The sequence below is a fragment of the Choloepus didactylus genome, chromosome 2 (assembly GCF_015220235.1).
Source record: "Choloepus didactylus isolate mChoDid1 chromosome 2, mChoDid1.pri, whole genome shotgun sequence".
NCBI classification, from domain to species: domain Eukaryota; kingdom Metazoa; phylum Chordata; class Mammalia; order Pilosa; family Megalonychidae; genus Choloepus; species Choloepus didactylus.
This window is the reverse complement of record NC_051308.1, coordinates 21,462,713-21,484,722: the sequence shown is the minus strand read 5'-3', so window position 1 is coordinate 21,484,722 and position 22,010 is coordinate 21,462,713. Positions and strand designations below refer to the sequence as shown.

General features: G+C 41.1%; 1 protein-coding gene across 7 annotated transcripts in view; it reads right to left on the bottom strand.

Annotated features, from left to right (window-relative positions):
* MTR (5-methyltetrahydrofolate-homocysteine methyltransferase) overlaps nt 1-17,497 on the bottom strand; it is a 145,255-nt gene extending 127,758 nt beyond the window's left edge. For 3 of the 7 annotated variants that reach the window (XR_005214586.1, XM_037821795.1, XM_037821824.1), the window contains exons 1-2: nt 16,980-17,497; nt 9,157-9,371 (exon numbers count right to left, since the gene is read on the bottom strand). Coding sequence is in view for 6 of the 7 variants with exons in the window: in XM_037821795.1 (XP_037677723.1) it covers nt 9,157-9,371; nt 16,980-17,013 (249 nt within the window). In the remaining variant the exon portion in view is untranslated. The remainder of the gene's footprint in view (nt 1-9,156; nt 9,372-16,979) is intronic. The other 4 variants (XM_037821802.1, XM_037821808.1, XM_037821819.1 and 1 more) reach the window with 4 other exon arrangements.
* Between the last annotated feature and the right edge of the window lie 4,513 nt (nt 17,498-22,010).

The following is a 22,010-nucleotide window of genomic DNA, read 5'->3' as shown; positions in this document are numbered from 1 at the left end:
CTAATTTTGAGAACAATCCAATCTTTTCCCCTTCTTTGTCCATGAATACAACACGGCCCCTGCCTTCAAAGAACTCCATTTATTAAGTATTCCCACAGGAATGAGAGTCAGGTTGACCTTATTGTATTTAAATTATGCACCTATCATGGGATCATTGTTGTTCCATCTATATAGCTATCCATACAACAAGAATGCGTTCCTCCAACAAATATTTACTTCGTACTTACTATGTGCTAGATACTATTTTAGGTAGTATGGATTCAGCAGTGAAAAACAGATAAATTTCTGTCCTCAGAGTTACACTGTAGCGATAATCCATGTGAATAATAATAAGGCATATGGCATGTTGTATCAAATGTTATAATTTCATCATAACAATTGATATTTATAACAAGGTGAAACATTTTATACCCATGATGAACTTCCAAATCTGCAATACATTGGGATTTTAAAGCGGGATTTGACTACACATTCTTGAGGCCTAGTAGAAAAAATCAGCTACCATTCTTTCAGCAGAACAAAAACTCTTCAATGACCTGTTTTAAATCTTCCAATGTCTACAATTCCTATGATGACCAACGGAAATGCATTCTTTGTTTTTCTTCAACTGAAAACCATTCTACCTCATAATTAGAACAAAGATTTCACCACCATGATAGTTACTTTTATGTGTCAAATTGGGTAGGTATGGTGGCCAGTTGTTTGAGCAAACGCTGGCCTAGTTGCCTCATGAAAGTATTTTGTAAGTGGAATTAGCATCTATAATCAGTTGACTTTAAGCACAGGAGATTGATTACCATTAGTAATGTGGAAGTTTTATGAGTGGGAACAGTGGGCTCAAGGGATCAGAAGGAATTCTGCCTCAAGACTATACCCTCCACACCTTCCTAAGTTTCCAGCCTAAGGAATGCAGACTCAATACTTCAACATTATTCTTCCTGTAATTTCCAGCCTCCAGCCTGCCCTACAGAATTCAGATATGCCAGCTCCCACAATCCTATGAGCCCATTCCTTGCACTGGATCTCTGAATTTATATGCATATACCCTATTTGTTCTATGTCTCTGGAGACCTCTGACTGATACACCCATCTAGCAAAATGACCCCTTCCACACTCAATGACTCACTTAATCACTAAGTGATTTGTTTAGGTAATTCTTTTTTCTTAAGAGTCTGAAATGCCTTTAACAATGCCCTTCTCCAGAAGATAAAACTATCTCACTTGACTGGTAAATATACTTTCTCCTCCTGATCAAGAAAACAATTAAATCACCTCATTATCTCTTCTAGTCTGATAATTCTATGAAATTCCCTTGACAACCTATAAAACAATTTAGTTCTACTCTTTGTTTTGTTTTATTTTAATTTAAAAAAGTCAAATGTAGCAGCCTACATAATGGTGACAGAAGTTAAAAGTCATCAGACCTCCCCAGGGGTGGGAAAGAATGTACAGAAGGTATCATAAACAAAGCATTAAAACTCCCCTCCCCTAGTCACCCTGGATAACAAACCTCCAGATCCCTGTGTCAGGAGACTGCTGAAACTCTGTTTTCACACCCAATGGAATGTCTTTGTCCTAAACCCTCATAAACTGCCCCTTGCCCTCCCCACCCTTGCAGAGCACTAACTATTTTCCTTGGATGGCCACCACCGAGGACCCTCTCCTGTTCTTAAGTCCTAATAAGCCCAAGTCTGACTCTGTGCCTACTGTGCTCTTTGGTCTGAGGGCTGCATCAACCCAAGTCCTTCAAGAGCTGGGTTAGAACAATTGCCGAGCCAGCCAGGAAACCAAAGAGCTGCCAGCCATAGCGGGCATGAGTCTTGAGAAGGGAGAATCCATGGGAGAAATCCAAATTGGCCTATATTGTCCATGTGGGAAAGGGTGGCTGCCCTCCTGGACAAATAGGGACCACTGCATGTTTATAGGGATGCCCTGAAAACTCCAGCAGGGCTGCTGTTTTGCAACAGATAGCAGGACAACTAAATTTGAGTAAGAACAAAACAGACCACCAAATAGTGGCAGCTATAACATGGCCCATTAGGAGCCTTGCAGATGGCCACTGAGGCAGAACAAGCAGCAAAAGCTACTGTGCAGTTTAGAGGAGAAAATAAAACTAGAAAGAAATATGTGCCTTGCTCAGGCAGAAATGAAGGACTCTCTGACTGAATGCCTGCTCCTAGTGGATGATCAGTTAGAGACTCTGGGATGCAGATATACCTGAGTCAAAGGCCATAAGTTGCCTCGGGCTCGAGTTCAGAGGATTTTAGCTACTCCAGGATGGGACCCCAAAGTGTGGGACCCCAGAAACTCTGAAGAGAAATGGGAGGTAGAGGAGGATGAAGAGCCCCAACAGGTGTGACCCATAATACAACAGAAATGGAAAACATCACAAGATCAACCCCCTGGGGTTCAGCAATTCCAACCTCCTGATCAGAAATTACATGTTACTAAGAGACTATACTGCTGTTGAACTAGACAATTTAGGGCAGCAGTATAGACAAAAAAACAAAGGAGTCCCTACCCAATTGGATTCTGAGGTCATGGGAGACTAGAACAGAGGGCGTGGTGCTTTCTGCAGTGGAGATGAGTGAATTAGTATGCTACCTCAGCTAATGCAAAAACCACCTCCTTACTGGTATAGCTGGTTGATGGGTGTAAGGCTATTATGTCCTAATGAAGGGGACACACTGCACAATACCCCTCCACAGGCATGCTATGGAGAAGATTCAAGATGTTTTAAGGGAAGAGATGAATGAAGCACGCCATTTATGCTTGGGCTTTCGTAGGTCCTGACACTGAAGTTTTTACACAGTAATGAAAGACATGGTATTGCAAACTGCTCCCAACCATTACCAAGGGCCTCTTTTGTCTATCCTAAATCTGCTAGTAGGACAGCATGTTTCCCTTGCAGCTCCAGTCATAGCCGACCTTGGAGAGGCAGAGAGGCTGTGGAAAAAAGGGACAGAGTAAGGGCAATTGAAAAGTCTTCCCAGGGGCATGAAGGCCCTAATCTAGTATCTCACAAGCAGATGTAAGCAGATCTCATTGCTGAAGGCAAAGAGATATGGACTACAGATAGGCAACCTGATGTAGTCCTGGTAAAACTATGGAGCAAACTGCCTAAGGATCCAAGATTTACTAAAGTGAGCTCCCAAACCTCCAAAGGAGAAAGGAAGTCAGGAAAGAAACCACCCTTCTTAGCCTGTGATGGTTAGGTTTATGTGTCAACTCAGCCAGTTGATGGTGTCCAGATGTCTGGTCAAGCAAGCACTGGCCTAACCCTTACTGCAAGGACATTTGTGGCTGATTAATAAACCAGAAGGCTGGTTTATTAAATCATCAGTCAATTGGCCGCAGCTGTGACTGATTACATCAAGGAAGGGTTGTCTTCTGCAATGAGAGAATCCAATCAGCTGGATTTAATTCAATCAGTTGAAGCCTTTTAAGAGAGAAAGAGAGAAGACCTTCACTTCTTCAGCTAGCCAGCGTCTCCTGAGGAGTTCATCAAGAGTTGCCAAGTTGCTACCTGCCCTATGGAATTTGGATTCATGTATCCCCACAGTTGCTTGAGACACTTTTATAAAATCTTATATTTATAGATACCTCTTGTTGGTTCTGTTTCCCTAGAGAATCCTAACTCATACAGAGCCTGAACCCAGAAGCCCTCCACTCCCCCAGAAGAGGCATGGCAAGCCTCTTTCCCTCTTCCATATTGGGGAAGTCAGGATCCCCAGATGCGAACAATAGCCGGGGAACCCCAGGATCAGAGGTCACATGTAGAATTAATCATTTACTGGTCCCCTACAAGCCAGCAGCAAGTGTCAGCAATAGTAGATACGGGAGACAAATATACTTTAATTTATGGTAATGCAGCCTGATTCCACGGGCCAGTTCTGGCAATAGACAGCTATGGGGAGGAAATGATCCAGGCAAAGCAGCACAGTCTAACTTTCAAATTGGGAGACTGTCCCCCCAGTGTATAGGGTATATGTTTCCCTTATAACAGAATACACTCTAGGAATTGATCTTCTACAGAATGCCACATTGCATACCCCTCTAGGGGAATTCCGCCTCTGGTGTAGTGATCAAAGCCGTCTTAAAGGGGCAGGCAAAATGGTCCCCTGTAGAAGTACCCCCACCTTGGAGGGTCATGGCTACAAAACAATATAAACTTCAGGGAAGCCACCAAGAAATCTCAGCCGCTATCAAAGAGGTGGAGCAGGTAGAGATAATAATACCCACCCATAGGCCTTTCAGTGGTCCTTTTGGCCAGTATGAAAGCCTGATGGAATGTGGCATATGACAGTAGATTATCAGGAGTTAAAGTAACACCACCATTATATGCTGCAGTCCCAAACATCACTGGTTTGTTACAAGAAATTAGTACACAACTGTGTCAATATCATTTTGTATTAGATTTTGCTAATGCTTTCTTTAGTATCACCCTAGAAAAATCAAGCTAGCCTGTATTCACCTTCTCTTAGAGAGGCCAACAATGGACTTTCAGTGTGCTCCCCAAGGCTATGTACATAGCCCGGCCATCCGCCACAGTCTTGTGGCAAAGGATTTGGCTAAGTGGAAAAGTCCTCCAAGTGTAACTGTATTTCACTATATTGATGATGTCATATTAACCAGTAACACTCTTTCAGAATTAAAAGCCGCCTCAGGCTCATCACTATCTCACCTTGAGAGCTGGGGAAGGGCAGTCACTCATGACAAACTGCAAGACCATGGCTGCTCTGTCAAATTCTTGGGTGCTGTATGGTCAGTTAAGACAAAAACTGTACCTTCTGCTGTAATTGATAAGATGCAGTGTTTCCCCACACCACAAACACCAAAACAACTAATGGCTTTCTTGGGGTTGTTGGGGTATTGGAGACCTTTTGTTCCTCACTTAGCCCAAATGTTAAAACCTTTGTATGTTTTGATTAGGAAAGGCCATCTCAGAGAATGGGATACCCACTGACAGGATGCTTTTGAAAAGGCAAAGAGGGCAACAGCAAAGGCACAAGCACTGGCAGGCATACATCCAGACCTGCCCTGTGAATTGGATGTAGCCAGCACTGATATTGGCTTTGGATGGGGTCTGTGGGAGAGGTAACATTCTAAACGAATGCCCTTTGGCTTTTGGTCACAATATGGGAAGGGGCAAAATTGAGATACAGCCCCCTAGAAAAGCAATTATGTGCTGCATACAATGCCTTATTGCAAATGGAGGGACTGACAGTCACCTTGAAAACAGCCATCCCTCTTCAGGGATGGATAACTGACATGGCTTCTTAGACACACTCTGGCAGTGCCCAACTAAGCACACTGACCAAATGGAAAGCCTACCTATTAAAGCGCTGCATTTTCAATACCAGTCCTCTAAGTGCAGAAATGCATGAGATTCTCAGACCAGTGTCCTATATAGAACATTTAACAGCTAAAGATCCTGCATCTGAAATAGATGTTGAAATGCCCGCTACAGAAAGCATGGGTGTCATTCCCAAGACTGCTTGGTACACTGATGGATCCATTAGCTGGCAGCCTCCCATGTGGACAGTTGCGGCAGTGCAACCCAGTACTGATACTATATGGTGGGAGACAGGCACTATGCAAAGCAGTCAATGAACTGAGTTAAGAGCAGTATAGAGGTATTAGTGTATTAACCAGGAGACACGTTAACTGTCTGTACCGACAGCTGGGCTATTTACAAAGGCCTTACAACCTGGATGGCAACCTGCAAGCAGGAACAATGGATAGTCATAGGTTATCCCCTCCGGGAACAAGAATTGTGGAAAAACATCTGGGACACCTGCCAATGACAAAAGGTAACTGTCTATCATGTCTGCCCACAGTCCCAACATGTTACCCAGGAATATGGAAGCAGATGCACTCACATAGGTTCAGAGGAGCATAGCTGAAACCAGGGAAGCGGCGAAATGGCTTCATTGGAAAAGCGGACACCGAGGGTATCAAACCCTGTGGCATATGGCCCAACAGTTCCAGCTGCCAATCATGTGCCAGCAGCTAGTGGACATCGCTAGAGAGTGCCCTTTGTGCTCCCTGTGTCAATCATGTAGACTACCACACCAGATGGGACACATCAGCTGGCCACAAATCCTGGTGACCCAGTGCAAAGTGGACTACATCGGTCCCCTTCTGCTTTCAGGGTATGCTTTTACTGACAGGACTTTTGTGAGCTTTCCTGGTGGGAAAGGTGAACAAACAGGCCACAATCCACTGTTGGGAAAGAATGAGTGCTTTATATGGCATACCTACACAAATAGACAGTGACTGGGGGACCCCTTTCACTGGACAAATAGCCCAATCCTGGGCCATGGATTAGGACATCATGTGGACGTTCCATCTGCCTTACCATCCCACAAGTGCAGGCCTTATTGAAATAATGATGGTTTGTTAAAGGAATAGATTAAGGATGAGAAGAGAGCCTTGTAGTAGTGGACTAAAAGGCTTTATCAGGCCCTAACCCACCTAAAGGCAACACCTTGAGCTTCAGCCCCAGCTCCTATTGAAATGCTAATGGAAAGACCCAAGCAGGTATTGAGAATACAAATTAAAGGGCCAGTCACTATACAGCCTAAAAGGGGAAATGATAATAATTTGTTATTGCCTGTACCTCAGACCATACAAAATGGGGAAAGCAAGGTCAACTGACCTTGGTGTCTGCCTATGCAGTCATGTTGGTTAGGAATCCTAGGTCCCCGGGGAATAGGAGTTACCCCAAATATTGAAATATAACCTCAGTTTATACACAAAATGTCTGTTAAAATCTTTATCACCAATTGGGGTCTTCCTATTTCCACAGGAACTTTATACATGACTATGTGGACCCTTCCTATGCCCAGATTAACAACTGATGTAATGGTAGAAGACACTCAAGATTTGGTGGGGGGGGGATATCTGGTATTTAAACCTCCCCATAATGTTCCTCTCCCTTGTACTTTGTTATCAACCAATGGAACGCTAGCATGTATATTGTTAGATCAGCAGGAGTTATCCCTTATTATTCCCCATAAACATCTTTCTTTTTGCCCATAGTGCCCTAGCAAACACCTTCCTACAGTGGGCTTCAGCAGTAACTCATGCCCACAATCAAACCCAATGTTAGCTTTGCGTGGACTTGCCATCTTCAGGAGCTACCAGCCTTCCTTGGACTGTGACCCCTGTGAACTGGACTGCGTTGAATACCTTGCTAGCCTGGCAGAATTCAGTGCATCAGAAAAACTGGAAAATAATCTTCTCATTTAAAACTGAAATCCAACTACCATCCTATAATGAGACTGGGGCTTACATCTCCTCCCTTGTGCAGGAACAGGTGAACAAGCCCCGACCCGTATTGGGTATGCTGTATATGATGGTTTAGGGTGGCTGATTGCAGAAGCTGTAACAGTAGACCATGTTGCCCCATCTGTATGGAGTGACTTGATGGAACTCATGATGTGGGGTGGCTACCCCCCAAATTATGTAATTTTAATGTTAAACTACAAAACAGTAGTCTTTTCCACAGGCAAAATATCACCACCACCAACAAGGGGCACAGCCTTCCCCTAAGAGATGGCTATGGACCTATGGGCAATATGGTTGGCCCTATGTTTACCTTATAACTGGACAGGACATTGTATATGGGGTCAGCCCTATGTCCCTGCTACCTTATATGACTCTTTACCCTATACTCCTAGTAATTGGGAAATTGTCAAAGCTAGATATAGAATAAAATGCACTCCCTGGTGGTGGTGTCCTTTAGCCATTCTTGCACCAGGTGGAGCTGCAATAGTTACTGAAAAACATGTGGCAGCTCTAGCTTATTACACTGCCCAAGCACTTAATGATTCCAAATAAGCTATATCCTTGCTAAATGAAGAAATCACACAGCTTAGAAAAGTAGTTTTATAGAACAGAATGGCCTTAGATATCCTCACTGCAGCACAAGACAGCACCTGTGCCTTAATGTGCAGTGCTGTGCATATATTTCTGATCATTTGCACAATGTTTCACAAGTTTTAAATCACATGCAAGAGCACATATATAATACTGATCAACTATCAGTAGACCCCTTGTCTAAATGGTTTAATTCCCCTTCTTGGCCATGGTGGCATCTCTTTGAAGCGTTATCTCTGTGTGTGAGGCTCTCAGTGTTCTATTGTCTCTTATACTGTTGTTGTGGCATATGGATGCAACGTCTGTCCTATGGTCAACATAGCCTGCTGCGTGGGGGTGGATTGTGGGGACCCAGGGTCTGAGTTCCCCCTCCCTATTGAGAGTAAATCACTGCACATAGCTGCCTGCCTAAGTGGAACAGAAATTAAAGGTCATGAGACCACCTCAGAAGGGGAAAGAATGTACAGACAGTATCATAAACAAAGCATTAAAACTCCGCTCCCCTGGTCACTGTGGATAACAAACCTCTAGACCCATGTCACAAGCTGCTGAAACTGTTCTCACAGAAATGGAATGTCTTTGTCCTAAACCTTTATAAACTGCCCCTAGCCCTCCCTGCCCTTGAGGAGCACTAACTCCATTTTCCTAGGATGGCCACCACTGAGGAACCTCTCCTGTTCTTAAGTCCTAATAAACCCATGTCTGACTCTGACTCTGTGCCTGGCATGTTCTTTGGTCTTAGGGCTGCAATGACCCGAGCCCTTCAAGAGCTGGGTTGGAACATTTGCTCTGTTCTCTTTATTTTTGGCTAGTCACTTTTATCAGAGTCAGAAAAATGGAATGAAAAAACATGGGATTTCAAGTCAGTAAACCTTCATAATACAGGGCAAGCTATTAATGTCTGTGATCCTCAGTTTCCAAACCTACAAAATAAGAATACTAATAACCACCTTTCTGCTTTTTCTTCATCAGGGCTGTTTTAGTGACTTAAATAAGATAGTGTATATATGAAAAGCCTAATTTGTCAAGGACTTTTTTGTTTTTCATTGGAGTGTAAATGCCTCTGGGACAGAAAATGGACCTTCCTCAGCTCATTATCCCGAGTGTACAACACAGTGCATGACTTTTATTTGAGTCCCCATCCTGTTTTCTGAATAAATCACCTCTTTCTTCTATATCCTCCAGAGCAGTGGGCATGGTAATTGGCTCATGGTATACAAAACAGCTCATTGAATGACAGAATGTATGTTCAATAAGTTGTGGATACATTACCTTATGGATTTGGTAAATGACATCAGGTTGAGTTATACTTAAAATGTCATTGTTGCCTTTCAGTGGCCTGGCATGATCTTTAAATTCTTGTCCTCGGAAGCATTCTTCATTTAGCTTATATTGCTGGATCATGGTCCCCATCCCTCCATCCAGCACCATAATTCTCTCCTGCAAAATGGCTTCAATCTCATCCTGCAGGTTTTTCTTCATACCTGCTTTAAAGAAAGTAAAAATCTGACTTTAAAGAATGAAAAGTGAAAAAGATGCATGGAGGGGAAGTGTGGAATAATTTATAATAATTCTTAATAGGGAGCAAATGGAACTCATAAAAGGTGCGCTCATAACTTCACATCATTAGAAAAATGTTGACCAAAAATATGTTCATTGAATCATAACAATGTCTAATGCAATAAAAGGTTGTACACAGCACAAAATCAACGGTGAAGCAACAAATCAAGGTAAAAGTAGTTATGCCTGTTTCAGAGATAAGGAAAGCAGGCAGCAACGACTCGTGTGACACAAATCTAGGCCAGGATACTGAAGAAAGCAGTCATGGCTCTCTTTCCTTGTTAATTCTGTACAAATGCTCCCTTATTAGAGATTTAGCATGGATAACTGAAAACCAACAATAATTCCAAACCGCCATTTAAGCTGTTGGCTTTGACCATCTCCCCCACCTACTGCCAGCACTAATAATGGCCTACAAACAGGGTTTTATTCACCTCTGCTCCATCTATGAAATAGTGACTGGTTAACACCCTCAAACTCCTTTCCCATGCTTCCTGACGTCTCTTAATTCTTAGTCCTGAAAGCCTCCACTGCCTACTCTTTCCAATCCTGGTTTCTGATTTCCAAGCACTAGTGGAAAGTCACAAAACTATGCTGATAAGAGATACTGAAAATTCATAATGTTGAACCTCTTCTTTGGTTCTTCTTTTCTTGCCTTTCCACATTTCCCATGTCTGCTGTCCCAAACCTCTGTTTTCTTTTAGCACCAAATCCTTCTCATCTTTTTTACTCTTAGCAAGCGATGCTGCCTAACCCTCCACAAAGATGTCTTCTTCTGGGAGCTCCTCAAATTTATACCCCTCCACTTCAAAGTCCTCTTGCAACTCTGCTCACTCTGTTTTCCTTCTCTCTGCACCCAAGGAAGAAGCACATGATCACCACCACCACCACATCTCCCATCACTCCTCCATCTATTTATACTTCAGTAACCACCAATTCTTTTTCTTGATGTGGCTTCTTCCTCCACCGCTCTATGAAATTACTTTCTAAGGAAACCAATGACCTTCTAATTAACCAAAACAAAAACAAAAACAAACAAAAAAAACAACAACTTGGCCCCAATCTTAGGCCGACATTCCAAACTGTCTACCTGATATTTCCACCTAGAATACCCACCTGTCCCTCACTCTAATACCAAAAACTAAACTTGCTATATTTTCTGTCTTATCTCCCTATTTCTGGGAATAGTATCAACTGTCCCAAAAGCCTAACCTTAAAAATCTCAATATTATTTGACTTCTTATTCTCCCTGACCCCCAACATCTACTCAGATCCCAAGCTCTATAGATTCAATCTTCAAAACGCCGTCAAGTTGATTGCACCTTCCATCCCTAGCACAAAATCCTCTCTTCAAGCCCTTACTGCACATCACAGGCATCACACATTCTCTCTGAGCTTCAATTTGCATCTATGCAAAATAAAAACAATAACTGCTTTACATACTTCAGAGAGTCAGATTACAGGTTAAATGAGATCACAGACATGAAGCGGCTTTATAAACTATCAAAATGTCCTATAAAGGTAAGAGATCACCACCATACCTTGTCACACTGTATTCTAATCCATCCAATGCACCACCATCAGATGAATTTTCCTAGATAACAATTTTATATCAGTGGCTCCCCCTGCTTAAACACCTTCCGCAGCTCCCTACTACCTACCAAAGGGAATACAAGTTACTCAAAACAAGCTACAAGGATACCAGCCCATCTGGTCAACATTTTCTTCTGTGCTCTCTGAGAGAAGAGCAGAGGTCTCATAAGTGGGGCTGGATCTAAGCTATTAGAGCTCCCTGAAGGAAGACACTTTGTCTAGACAACTTAACTCTATACTTAGTAATGTCAAAGGTAGTATCTGGAACCTAAGTGTTCAATACATATTGCCTGAATTGAGATGGCAAAAAATAAAAAAATAAAAGGAAAAAAGATGAGAAAGAAAAGGTGAATGTCATTTAAAACCCAAACCAGTAATGTATGAATGTCTGCAAGTTGGCACTGGATGCAAATTTAACTCTGCCTTGTCTTGCTGTCCAGTGTATCAGGTACACAATACGTAAGCAGGGGCTTACACAGTAGCTACAGAGCTATTTTGACTGAATTATTCCAAGTAAGCTAGGCATCCTGAAACCTTCAAGGAAAATTTGCCAATATCTTATTTCTTTCCCAAATGGCATTAGGTTTCTTTTAAGGGGTACTATTCTTTTTCAAAGCCAGCTTTTGGGCTAATTTTGCTTATTGAACTTACAGATGAGAGAAAATACTTCCTGAAAAAAGTACAATATTCTTTCACCAACTGTAACAAAGGTACCAAGCTAATGAAAAATGTTAATAATAGGGAGGGCACATGGGAACTCTGTATTTTCTGCATGATTTTTCTGTAAATCCACTTCCCTAATTAAAAACAACAAAAAACAAAACAAAACAAAACAAACAATCAAATCAAAAAAAAACCCAAAGGTATAAAGTTAAGATCCAATGAATTGGCCAGGGGTATTTCAAATACAAAAGGAAAACAAAAATTACTTTTCAGAAAATGTAGAGAAAAGGTAGAGCTTAATGACATACATATAATAGAAATGCAGGTAAGCATCAGGGAATGGCCCAGTCATTTCAACCTATAGTCAACAAAGCAAATTCAAATATATCATTAATTTGGACATCTCACGATGTGACTATCTTATCAGCTAATAAGCATCCAGAATTTGAAATGATTAAGCTAATGATGGACAAGGAGTAATTTAGTCCCAGCTCTCCTAGATAGCTATGGAACTTTGGACAAGGCTTCTCCATGTTTCTGCACAAAGGAAGAGCTTCAACCCTGCCCATATCACAGGGCCTACGATAATGAAAACAATTAAATGGAGATAAGTTTCAAATGAGAAGAGAGAGAGAACTAAAAACTTTAACCTATATGCCAACTGAATTCCTTTCTTCTTAAAAGGATGTAGCTGCAATCCACCCTGAAATGTGATCCTGTGAGCTTAAGTGGGTGACTGATCATAAGGCTGCCTAGAAGATGGGGGCAAGCAGATTATGCATGTAGAATCTATTAAGGTATTCAAACTTTCTAGAGAAAAACACAATCTAATCCACAGACAATGCAATACATTCTTTGTCATCAGCAAAGGGATTTTCCTTCTTGGCTCATCATATCATTTACATGTCTTTCCCCTTTCATCTCCTCCACTGAGCAAGTACACACCGTATCTGTTTAATGGGGACAGGAAGAAGGATAAATTAACATAACAACATATAAAAATGCCATACCTTTGCCCACCATGGCCTATCTCTTCTAGTTTTCTGCCTTTGTACAAATTCCTACAGTCTTTCCCATGTGCTTCTCTTCTAGGCTATTTATCCCTATTGGCTTGGCAATTCCTTACTCACTACAAATCTGACAATGTCACTGTACCTCTACTGCTTCCCCCATATTCATAATTACTTTGAATAAGACAAGTCCGAGCACTTTTCCTTGAGGCTCACGGTGTACTCACTTTTCAATCCAGAAATACAAACTTTGTTTCAAGCCTTTGTTCATCCTCAAACAACCTCACCCTCTCACACACAAAATCTGAGATCTTGTTTGTTGAGTCACCATAAACAAAAGACCAAAGGTGTATTTTTTTTTTTAACTCCAAGCAATACATCTGGCTTTTTAAAATTAGAGAATAATTTTGTTAAGTTTCTTTTATGTGGAAGATTAAAGGTCCAAAAAGAGCTAAATTAACCTTGAAAAAGTAGAACAGGAAGGGGCAACTTATCCCATTAATTAAGGTATACTACAAAACCATAGAATAAAAAATAATTCAAGTAAAATATAGAATATTTTTCTGAGTTAGGATGGTGAAGGATTTCTCAATAAGACTCACAAAAGCCCAATCTATAATGTTAAAGAAAAAAATAAAGATAATTTGTTTACATAAAAATGAAGGTAAATGAAGGCTAGCCTACACAAAAGTAAAAACAGATGACAGAATAGGGGAAGATTCTGCAATGTCTAAAACTGAAGGGGACTAATACATAAAATGTACAAGGAACTCCAGCAAATCACTTGAGAAATCAAAAAGAAAGAGTAGGTAAAAGATATAAATAAGCAAGTCAAGAAAAGAGAAACCTGAATAACATGCAAGTACATTAAGAGATACTCAAACTCATTAGCTCTCAGATGTGAATTAAAACTAGGTATCCCACTTTACTTGGGCAACTACTATCAGAATGAATAATACCAAAAACAAACAAACAAACAAACAAACAAAAAACAGGAACCCTCATGTGTGCTTACTGAAAAGCAGACAGGTATAACCACTTTACTAAATTTAGTAAAATTAAGGATGCATAAAACCCAGCAATCTCACTCCTGGGTATATTTCCAGAGAATGTCTCACATAGGGCCATAAGAGCACATGTAAGAGGATACCTGTAGCAGTAGCAAGTTGGAGGTAACCTCAGGAAATAGATAACGGGGAATAATAATAAAAAGCAACGTGTAATAAAACAACTGAATGGGAACTTGAATGGATTGAATACAAAAATTCAATCCTTCGCAACTGTATCCTTTAAAAAAATCCATTGCTCCATAATTGTCCACATGCTTATTTATCCTTTAGGAGACAATATAAGAGATTTCCCTTTTAAAGAGACTTAGGGGCCCTCTTTCTCAAAGATTTGTTTGAGTACATGTACACTGTTCTTATCATTGCATATTCCCCCCGCTTTTCCAGTAGGGGGTTATATTTCACTGGCTTCTAATTACCATGCCCCTCCAGAACCTTCTCCTAAGAATAAATCACCTTGGCAAATCTCTTCTCTTGACAAAGTGGGCATTCAAATTGAGAATGGCTGAAATGTTGCTATACTGTGAAGAACAAAAAACCCTCCTATTTGTCTTGATTCAGTTCATTAGTTCTTTTATTTTACTCTTGACTAGTCAGGTTTTGAATACAGCAGGTTCTCCCTAACGCTTTTAAAGTAAATAAAGGCACAGATAGTTTTGCAGTTCCTCCATTCAGCTGACTAGTTTTAACACAGTCTTGGAAATATTTCTATATTTCAGACAGACAGACAGACAGAGAAACTGCAATCTAAAAGAGAGAGCCCCCAAGGAATGTTCTTGGCTGGTGAGTTCAAAAGTCTGTGTCTTCCACAGTTTTAGAGGATCTACCACTAAAATGCGGTTTGTTTATTCAGGGTGATGTTTCTTTCTGCTTTTAACATTTATTTTCTTAACTGATGGTATTTTGATTCATAATAAGTGTTCCAAAGAATAAACAGACATGGGATTAACTGGTTAAAGCATCAATTAGATGTTGAGGTAAGTCAGGTAGCAACACCTTTAAGAACCACCCAAAAGAATGAAAAGATAAAGGCATAAGCCAATAAATCCCTAATATGTACATTTCAGTAATAAACTGCAGTCTCAAGAACACTCAGGAACACATCTCCTCTAAAGACAAAATGACCCCATGATTGGTGTGATTTACTTAGAACTCCCATTTCCTTTGGGCTAAATGGAGAACGCACTTAGCAAGAAAAATAAATCTTTATTTTCTGCCTTATAATCAAGTGATCAGAATGCTTTCACAGCACGTTTCCTACATTGCCTATATTAAAGACCAGCTTACTACTGCCCTGCAAGTCTTTGCATGGTACTTCTCACATAAATTCCTGGTTCTCTAATTTCTAGCTTGCAACTACTAGGGACATGTTGTAGGCATCTGTCTGCTTGTGCATTATTTACATTTTATAAATATATTATTTCCCCTTTGACTTTAATAAGCCAGAAAGGACTGGATATATATTACTGTCAATTCACTGATTCATTTATTCATTCTTTCACTAATCGCTCATCAACTATGTTCTTGTCAATACGTATAGTGTTAAACAAGGATGAAACCAAGCAATCTTTACAAGCTACAGTTAAAATTTTCTCTCAAAAGGTGTTTGCTGGCCCAACAGCCTCCTTCTCCAGTGGACACAACCATGGTCTGAGGTCATGGACATTTAGCCTTAAGACTCAACCATGAAATTCAGGAATTTCCAGTTCTTCATTAAAATGCCTCATTAAGACTGTGGATACCAGTAGGTGACCAAGGGTTTTTAGGAATTCAAACATGCAAGTTGCCCACATAGGAGCAAAAGCAAGTTTTTTCTAGCCCCAAGGGCCTGGCTCCGAGTGCCATAAGAAGCCCGGCTAGACTAAGATAAACCTGACTTGGTGCTCAACTGTGCAGTGAGCCTTGGGGTAAGGGGACTTGGCTAGATGCAAATGACTCTAGAGGGTTCCTTTCACTTTGTGTAAAAGATCAGGCAGGATTCAGAGGCTTCTAAATCTTCAGAAGCATTTTACTGCACATACAGCTATCTATATTCAGATTAAGGGGAAATCTCATACTTACTTTCTAAAATTAAAAGGACAGAAGGAGGCAAGAGGTCATAAAATAAGAGATACTATTCAAACAATACTTGATATTCCTGAAAAAGATGTCTTATTTTATAGCAACAGTGATAAAATGTGTCTCAGTCACAGTTCCACTAGTTTCAAGCACAATCTCCAATCCCTTTTATCAGAACCCTAGAAACAGTAGGTCATCAGTCAATCTCTGGTAACTTTCCCCAGAGTAGTTCAACCAATTTAGTATTTACTCTCCTTGGAGCTGCACATACTCAGGCTGTCATAGACAGCTATTGCTGTCTTTATTACTGATTCTCTACACCCCCTACCCCACTTACCTGTTTTTAAGGGTGTATTTTTCCCCAAATTATAATCAGGGATGACAATGGAGACCCCTGAGGTCATTATAAAGCCTGATGTAATTATAGTCAGTTCTTGTGCTTGTTTTTTTCCCCTCAAATGTTGATCCCAGCCTGAGCCACCAAAATCAAAATCACTTAAGAAGATTACTACCCCCCACCCCGACCTAGTGAGTATATGCAAGTGGGGCCTCCGTATCCGCTATTTTAACAAACTCATTAGTGACTGAAGGCACACTGGAGTTTGCGGAATTGCTCTAACCCATCGAGTGGAAAACAAAAATTCAATGTAGTTTTAAATAGTTCTCTGGAATTCTTTACCTTTTCTCAGCACCTGAACTTTCTTCGGCTGAGCACAGCAAGTTCTCAATAAATATTTATTGAATAAGAACGTTAAATCGTACAAAATAAATAAATAAATAAATAGGGCCTTGGTAAATGTTATGTTGAATACGCCTAACCGCAAAGGCAGAATTAGTCTGATGCTGAGCATGTATTTAGAGACCACGGGAAGAGGAAGCTTTGCGGATTTTGACGGGTTGTCTGCCTAGAGAAAAAGGGATGTTGGTCGGGGAAGGCGGCCAGGAAAACAACAAAAACGTGGGCCTCAGGGCTCCTCCACAAAATTCAAAAGGCGATGCCCACAGCGCCGGGCGTTAGCGGAATAACCTTTACCGGTATCTCCGGGTCACGAGAACTATCCAAGAGATTACGAGGCCACAGCGTGGGTCAAAAAAACAAAACAAAACACAAAATCGAACCGCGGAGACGGAATCGCAGCTTTACCGGATTGCTGCAGCTCTCCGAGCGCGGGTGACATGCCGTGGGGTCTCCTCCTCCAGCTGGCGGCGCGGCGGGCAAGGCGGTATCTCCACAAGTGATGGCCACACTTCAGCGCCGGGAGAGCCTGCCACACGGGGGTCCGAGCTTTTTAACGCCTTCAGAAGGCCCCGGGGCGGTAGGGGCACAAAAGGGCCCTCCCACGGCCGAGAGCCCGCCCAGCGCCCGGGCCTCACCGTTACCAGGACTCGGCGCGCGGCCGCCTCCCGCGGGGCCCAAATGCAGCACGGGGATGACAGGCGAGCTCTCGGCCACCACAGGTGGGCGCGCACGGGTTCCCTCGTTTGCCCGGCTTGTCCTCGTCGTCGGCTCAGCGGTCACCGGGCGCCGCCAAAGGCGGAGTCACTGGGAGGGCGAAGGAGTGGACCCGAAGAGTAGGACAACGTGGCCTTCGGATTGCCTTGTCTGGACTTTCAGTTCCCTAGAGGTTTGGGACAACTCAGAATGCTGTGCGTTTCAGGGATCAATCTACCCCCGGTTTGGGAGGTCCCGCCCCCTCTAGCCTTTGATTGGTCTTTAGGAGCTTGTCACACATTTATTGGCTGAACGATCCCAACCAATCACTTGAGGTTTAGCTCCAGGGCTTTCTGGGGGATGTAGTGCGTAGTGTTGCGCATCTCTGCGCAGAGTGTCCGAATTGCAGCGGGATCAGCCTTTCCAAATTAAAATCGTGGTGCGAAGTGCGCTCTGGCCTGAACAACTTCGGTGTGTCAAGAGCCCTGAACTTGGAGTAAGAAGGCGAGGTTCCATTTCCGTTTTAGTTATTGACTGGCGCTGGGCAAGACACTTAACCTGTTAGTCTTCACTTTACACTATTAACAGGAAATGAGAGGTCTTAGGACAATTACTATTTTATAAGGTTGTAGTGTGGATTAAATGAGATCACGTGAACGAGCAATAAAAACTGAAGTACGTACATGGATATTGTCACTTGTTGACAGTTAATATTTATTGAGTACCTACTGTGCGTCCGTCACTTAACGACACAAAGACAAGCTGCGTACAACACACCAACCATCCCGGTCTTGGAGGAAGAACTCACAACAGAATTAGACAAATAATTGGCCAAGAAAACAGAGCCTCAATACAGTGTGCCAAAAGAACTGAAGGTGTTCAGGGGGCAGAAATTCTCTAAGGGTATTGGGGGAAGCTTCAAAGAAGAAATGACTTAAGGGCTGAGTCTTGAAGGAAGACTGTGTGTGCCAGGTGAGATCATTCCAGTCAGGAGAAACTCTGTGTAGAACAAAGCAATTGAGAAAATTTGAAAATAAAAGAGGGTTCTGTAAAACTGAACATGGTAGATGTAAAGAAAAGCAGATGAATTTAGAAAAATAAAATTGAGACCAAATTATGAAAGTTACGAAACTTAGAAAAAGAACCCACTAGTTTGCATGGCATCCTTAGTTTACTCTATGTAACTATATCTTGATTTTAAAAATCTAAAAAAAATTATCAAATAATTTATTATTTATATCATTAATTTTATAAATCATTTATATCAAAGATGGGCTGACTTGAAGAGGGAAAAAGTGGAGGGGGTGGGGTGAGTATGAAACAAAGAAGAGCTTGTGAGGGATGACAGCCCTTATTGGCCAAAGACCTTGTTAAGATTCTCTGGGATAGTTTTTAAATTATCTTCTATCCTGCAGAATTTGTTCATCTTGCGGGCACCTAAGTCATCGACCATCCCCCTCCTCATATTCTCCTAGCATAAATTCCAGGACTTGTGTGTCAGTCTCTTCTCAGCAAATCATCAAAAGTTTACTTTCTCAGGTTAAACTGACCAAATCCAGTATTTTCTTGAAGTTGTAAAAGGGTAATAAATAAGAGTAAAGGAATGCATAATGTCCAAAAGGCAGTGCATTCCTAGTACTAAAATGCAAGCAACTTAAAAGTTCCAAGAATACTTACATTTGTAGGGGTGCAAGGGGTGGGACTACGGAAGCAAAGCTTCTTTCTGGTCTGTAACCCTGTAGAAGAGAACCTACTATCTTTCTTTGGTGTGCCATACCCCATTCCCGACTCGAACCCTCATTAAGCTCATCTTAACAAACACATTGTTCAGAGGTGAGGCTCTTAACAACCACTTTATTGGGGTGGGGTGGAGGGTGGGGTCTTTTCCAGTTGGTTTTTCTTCATAGTTAGAAGTATTGATCGGTAAACTTAAATATCCAACTATCACTGTAGGTCAGTAGTAAATTGGTGTTCCGATGTTATGCATTATTCTCTGGGCTTGGTTATGTGTGTCAAACCCATTAGGTCACTCTTTGTGTCTTGTTTGTCAGGGGCCTCAGAATATAGACTTAGGGCCAGATCTAGAACAAGGTATTCTTACCCCCAGAGTCTGTCAGAATGGCAGTTCGGTTTCCCTAAATGATGCCTGACTTTGCCACAAGGTTGAGCCCGGCTACCTGACTTCCCTCAAATCCTCAAATAATTTGAAGATTTAAACCTGCCCCTAAAGTCATACAGGTCAACAACCATTATCATTTTCCATATGGATTGTGCTAAATGAGCTGTACTTACTGAGTCTGTAGGATATGGCTCTGCCACCAGATACCAGGAAGTAAAAAAGAATGTGATGAAAACTGCAGTTATTTTATTGTAACCAATAGCCTGGGAAGGCCTCATGCCCTCTTTCAGCTCTGCGCAGAGAGAGCTGAAGTCTCTTTAAGACTTGACACCTGGGGAGTATCAATTGGCCCATTTTGTGCCACCTGTTCCACTCACTCCAAAAGTATTCTTGATTATCAAAAGAGAGTTAATCTTTTACCTAGCTAATTACGCTAGCATTTGAATTTAGATATAACTCAACTGAAATGAATGCAGAAATGGATTTTATCTAATTGGATAAAAAATCATGTATTGAACTCTTAAGCTCTTATGTGTAATCTCTTATTTAATCTTACCCTATGAGACAGGGTTCATATTCATCCCTATTTTAGCGGACCAGAAATTGAGATTTAAAGAAGTTATCAAGAATAAAGTGCCAAGGGCTCATACAACCAGGGAGCAATCGAGTGGGAACCCAGGCAGCCCAATCCTAGAGCTCAATGAAGCAAATTATGGGTTAAGTAAGCAAAGACTTATTTATAACTACTGAAAAATACTGAAAATATCAGTATTCAAAAGACAGAGAGGGGGACATTTGGGAGTCTAATTGCAAGGATTTGTCGGAAAGTCCAAACAAGATATGGAAGGCTTTGCTTTTTTATTGGTTATGGATTTTGTTTGTTGTCTTCCTTCCTGCCTGCCTTCCTCCTTCCCTCCCTCCCTCCCTTCCTCCCTTTTGCCTAAGAATTCGGTTGAATATTTTTGTTTAATAGACAAGAATATGTTACTTATTCAGCTAAAGATGGTAAACTGAGAGCTAAACTGTTAACCGCTAATGGATCTTACTTTTAAAAAATGAGATATTAGGAGAGGAGAGTGATCTGACAAACACTTCTTAAAGTCTTATTTTTGAATCCTGCAAATTTCCATAATAAGCAAGGAGGGCAATCAGAAATAATTTTCTAAATGAAAAGTTAATTGAGAACAAATTCTTGTCTCAACTACAAGAAGAAATTGGTTAATGTTCAATGCTTAAAATATTCAACAGTCTAGACTAAGTTAGGATTTTACTTTTGTTTGTCTTTAAAGGGCAAATTTTAAAATAGAGATGATTCAAACATATGATGTGAACTACCCACTATTGTTTTTGACCCTCTTTTGAAAGTGAAGTCCAAAAATCAATTTGAAACCTATGATTTCTATTTGGGACATATTTCAGAGTCATTCAAGATAAGCATTCTTGGAACATTGGCGTGTAGAGGTTGAATCTTTAAAATCCTATGAATTGTTTGGGTTGCTATTTGTTCATTTATTCATTCATTCATTTATTTAAAAATATTTATTGACACTTTTATATGCCAGGCGCTGGAACTAAAATGATGAGACAAACAGACCCAGGCCAAACATCCTAGTGGGGGAAGACAGACAATATTGAAATATATCAATATAAAGCAAGATGAGTGCTATGGAGGAGGGACTCTATAAGGTAGATGCTATTATAATCCTTGTTTTACTGACCAGAAAGCCAAGGTAAAGAGAACTTAACTTTCCCAAGGTCACACTTTTAACAGATAGTGCAGCTGAGACTCAAACCTGGGAAAATTGGTTTCAGCTTTCATGCCCTTAGTGCTGTACTTCCTTTCGAAAAGCTGATGAAAAAACCCTCACCCTAGAAAAATGGACACAGCAAACTGCTTATAATTTAAATTTTACTCAGATGCACTGGCCTCCATTTCGAGTATAACATGAGTTTATAAAATGTTGCTGCATCCTTATATGTAAGCAAATGCCATCTTAATTCACCCTGGAATTTTAAGTATGCTGCATTTTCAATAAGAGATTATTCTTACTTGCCCTGTTTGGGACAGATAAAAAATTAATGTTTAAAGAAAGATCACTAAATATCAGCCCCAAATTGTTAGTAGAAGAGCTTTCTGAGCTCCTCGAGGTTAGGAACCTTTTCTGTCTTGGACACTGCTGTATCTACAGCAACATCTAGTACTTGGTACACAATGGCAGGTCAATAAATAACGTTTGCAGGCCTAAATGACTAGAGTAATCTGGCAGTCACAATTTTTTGGGTATTATCAAATGAACACTACTAGCTCAACTTTCACAGCAAACTCTTTATAAAAGGCAGAGCAGGGAGATGGCTTTTAACAAGTATGTAGCTTGAAAGCTTTGAATCATTCTCTAAAATTGGAGATTTGATTCCTTTATTTGCCAATGGTAAGACAAGTTTCACTGGGTTAACATCAAATAAAACAAAGTTATCCTCAAGTCAAGCTGACTGTAATTTGATTAAAGGTATTGATGCTAGAAAAGAAACACTGCATCTCTCAGAAAATGTGGGGCACAGGGTGGGGATGAGTAATGGGTAGAAATGGAGGCACAGAGAAGGGAACTCAGAAATGTCCACCTAGC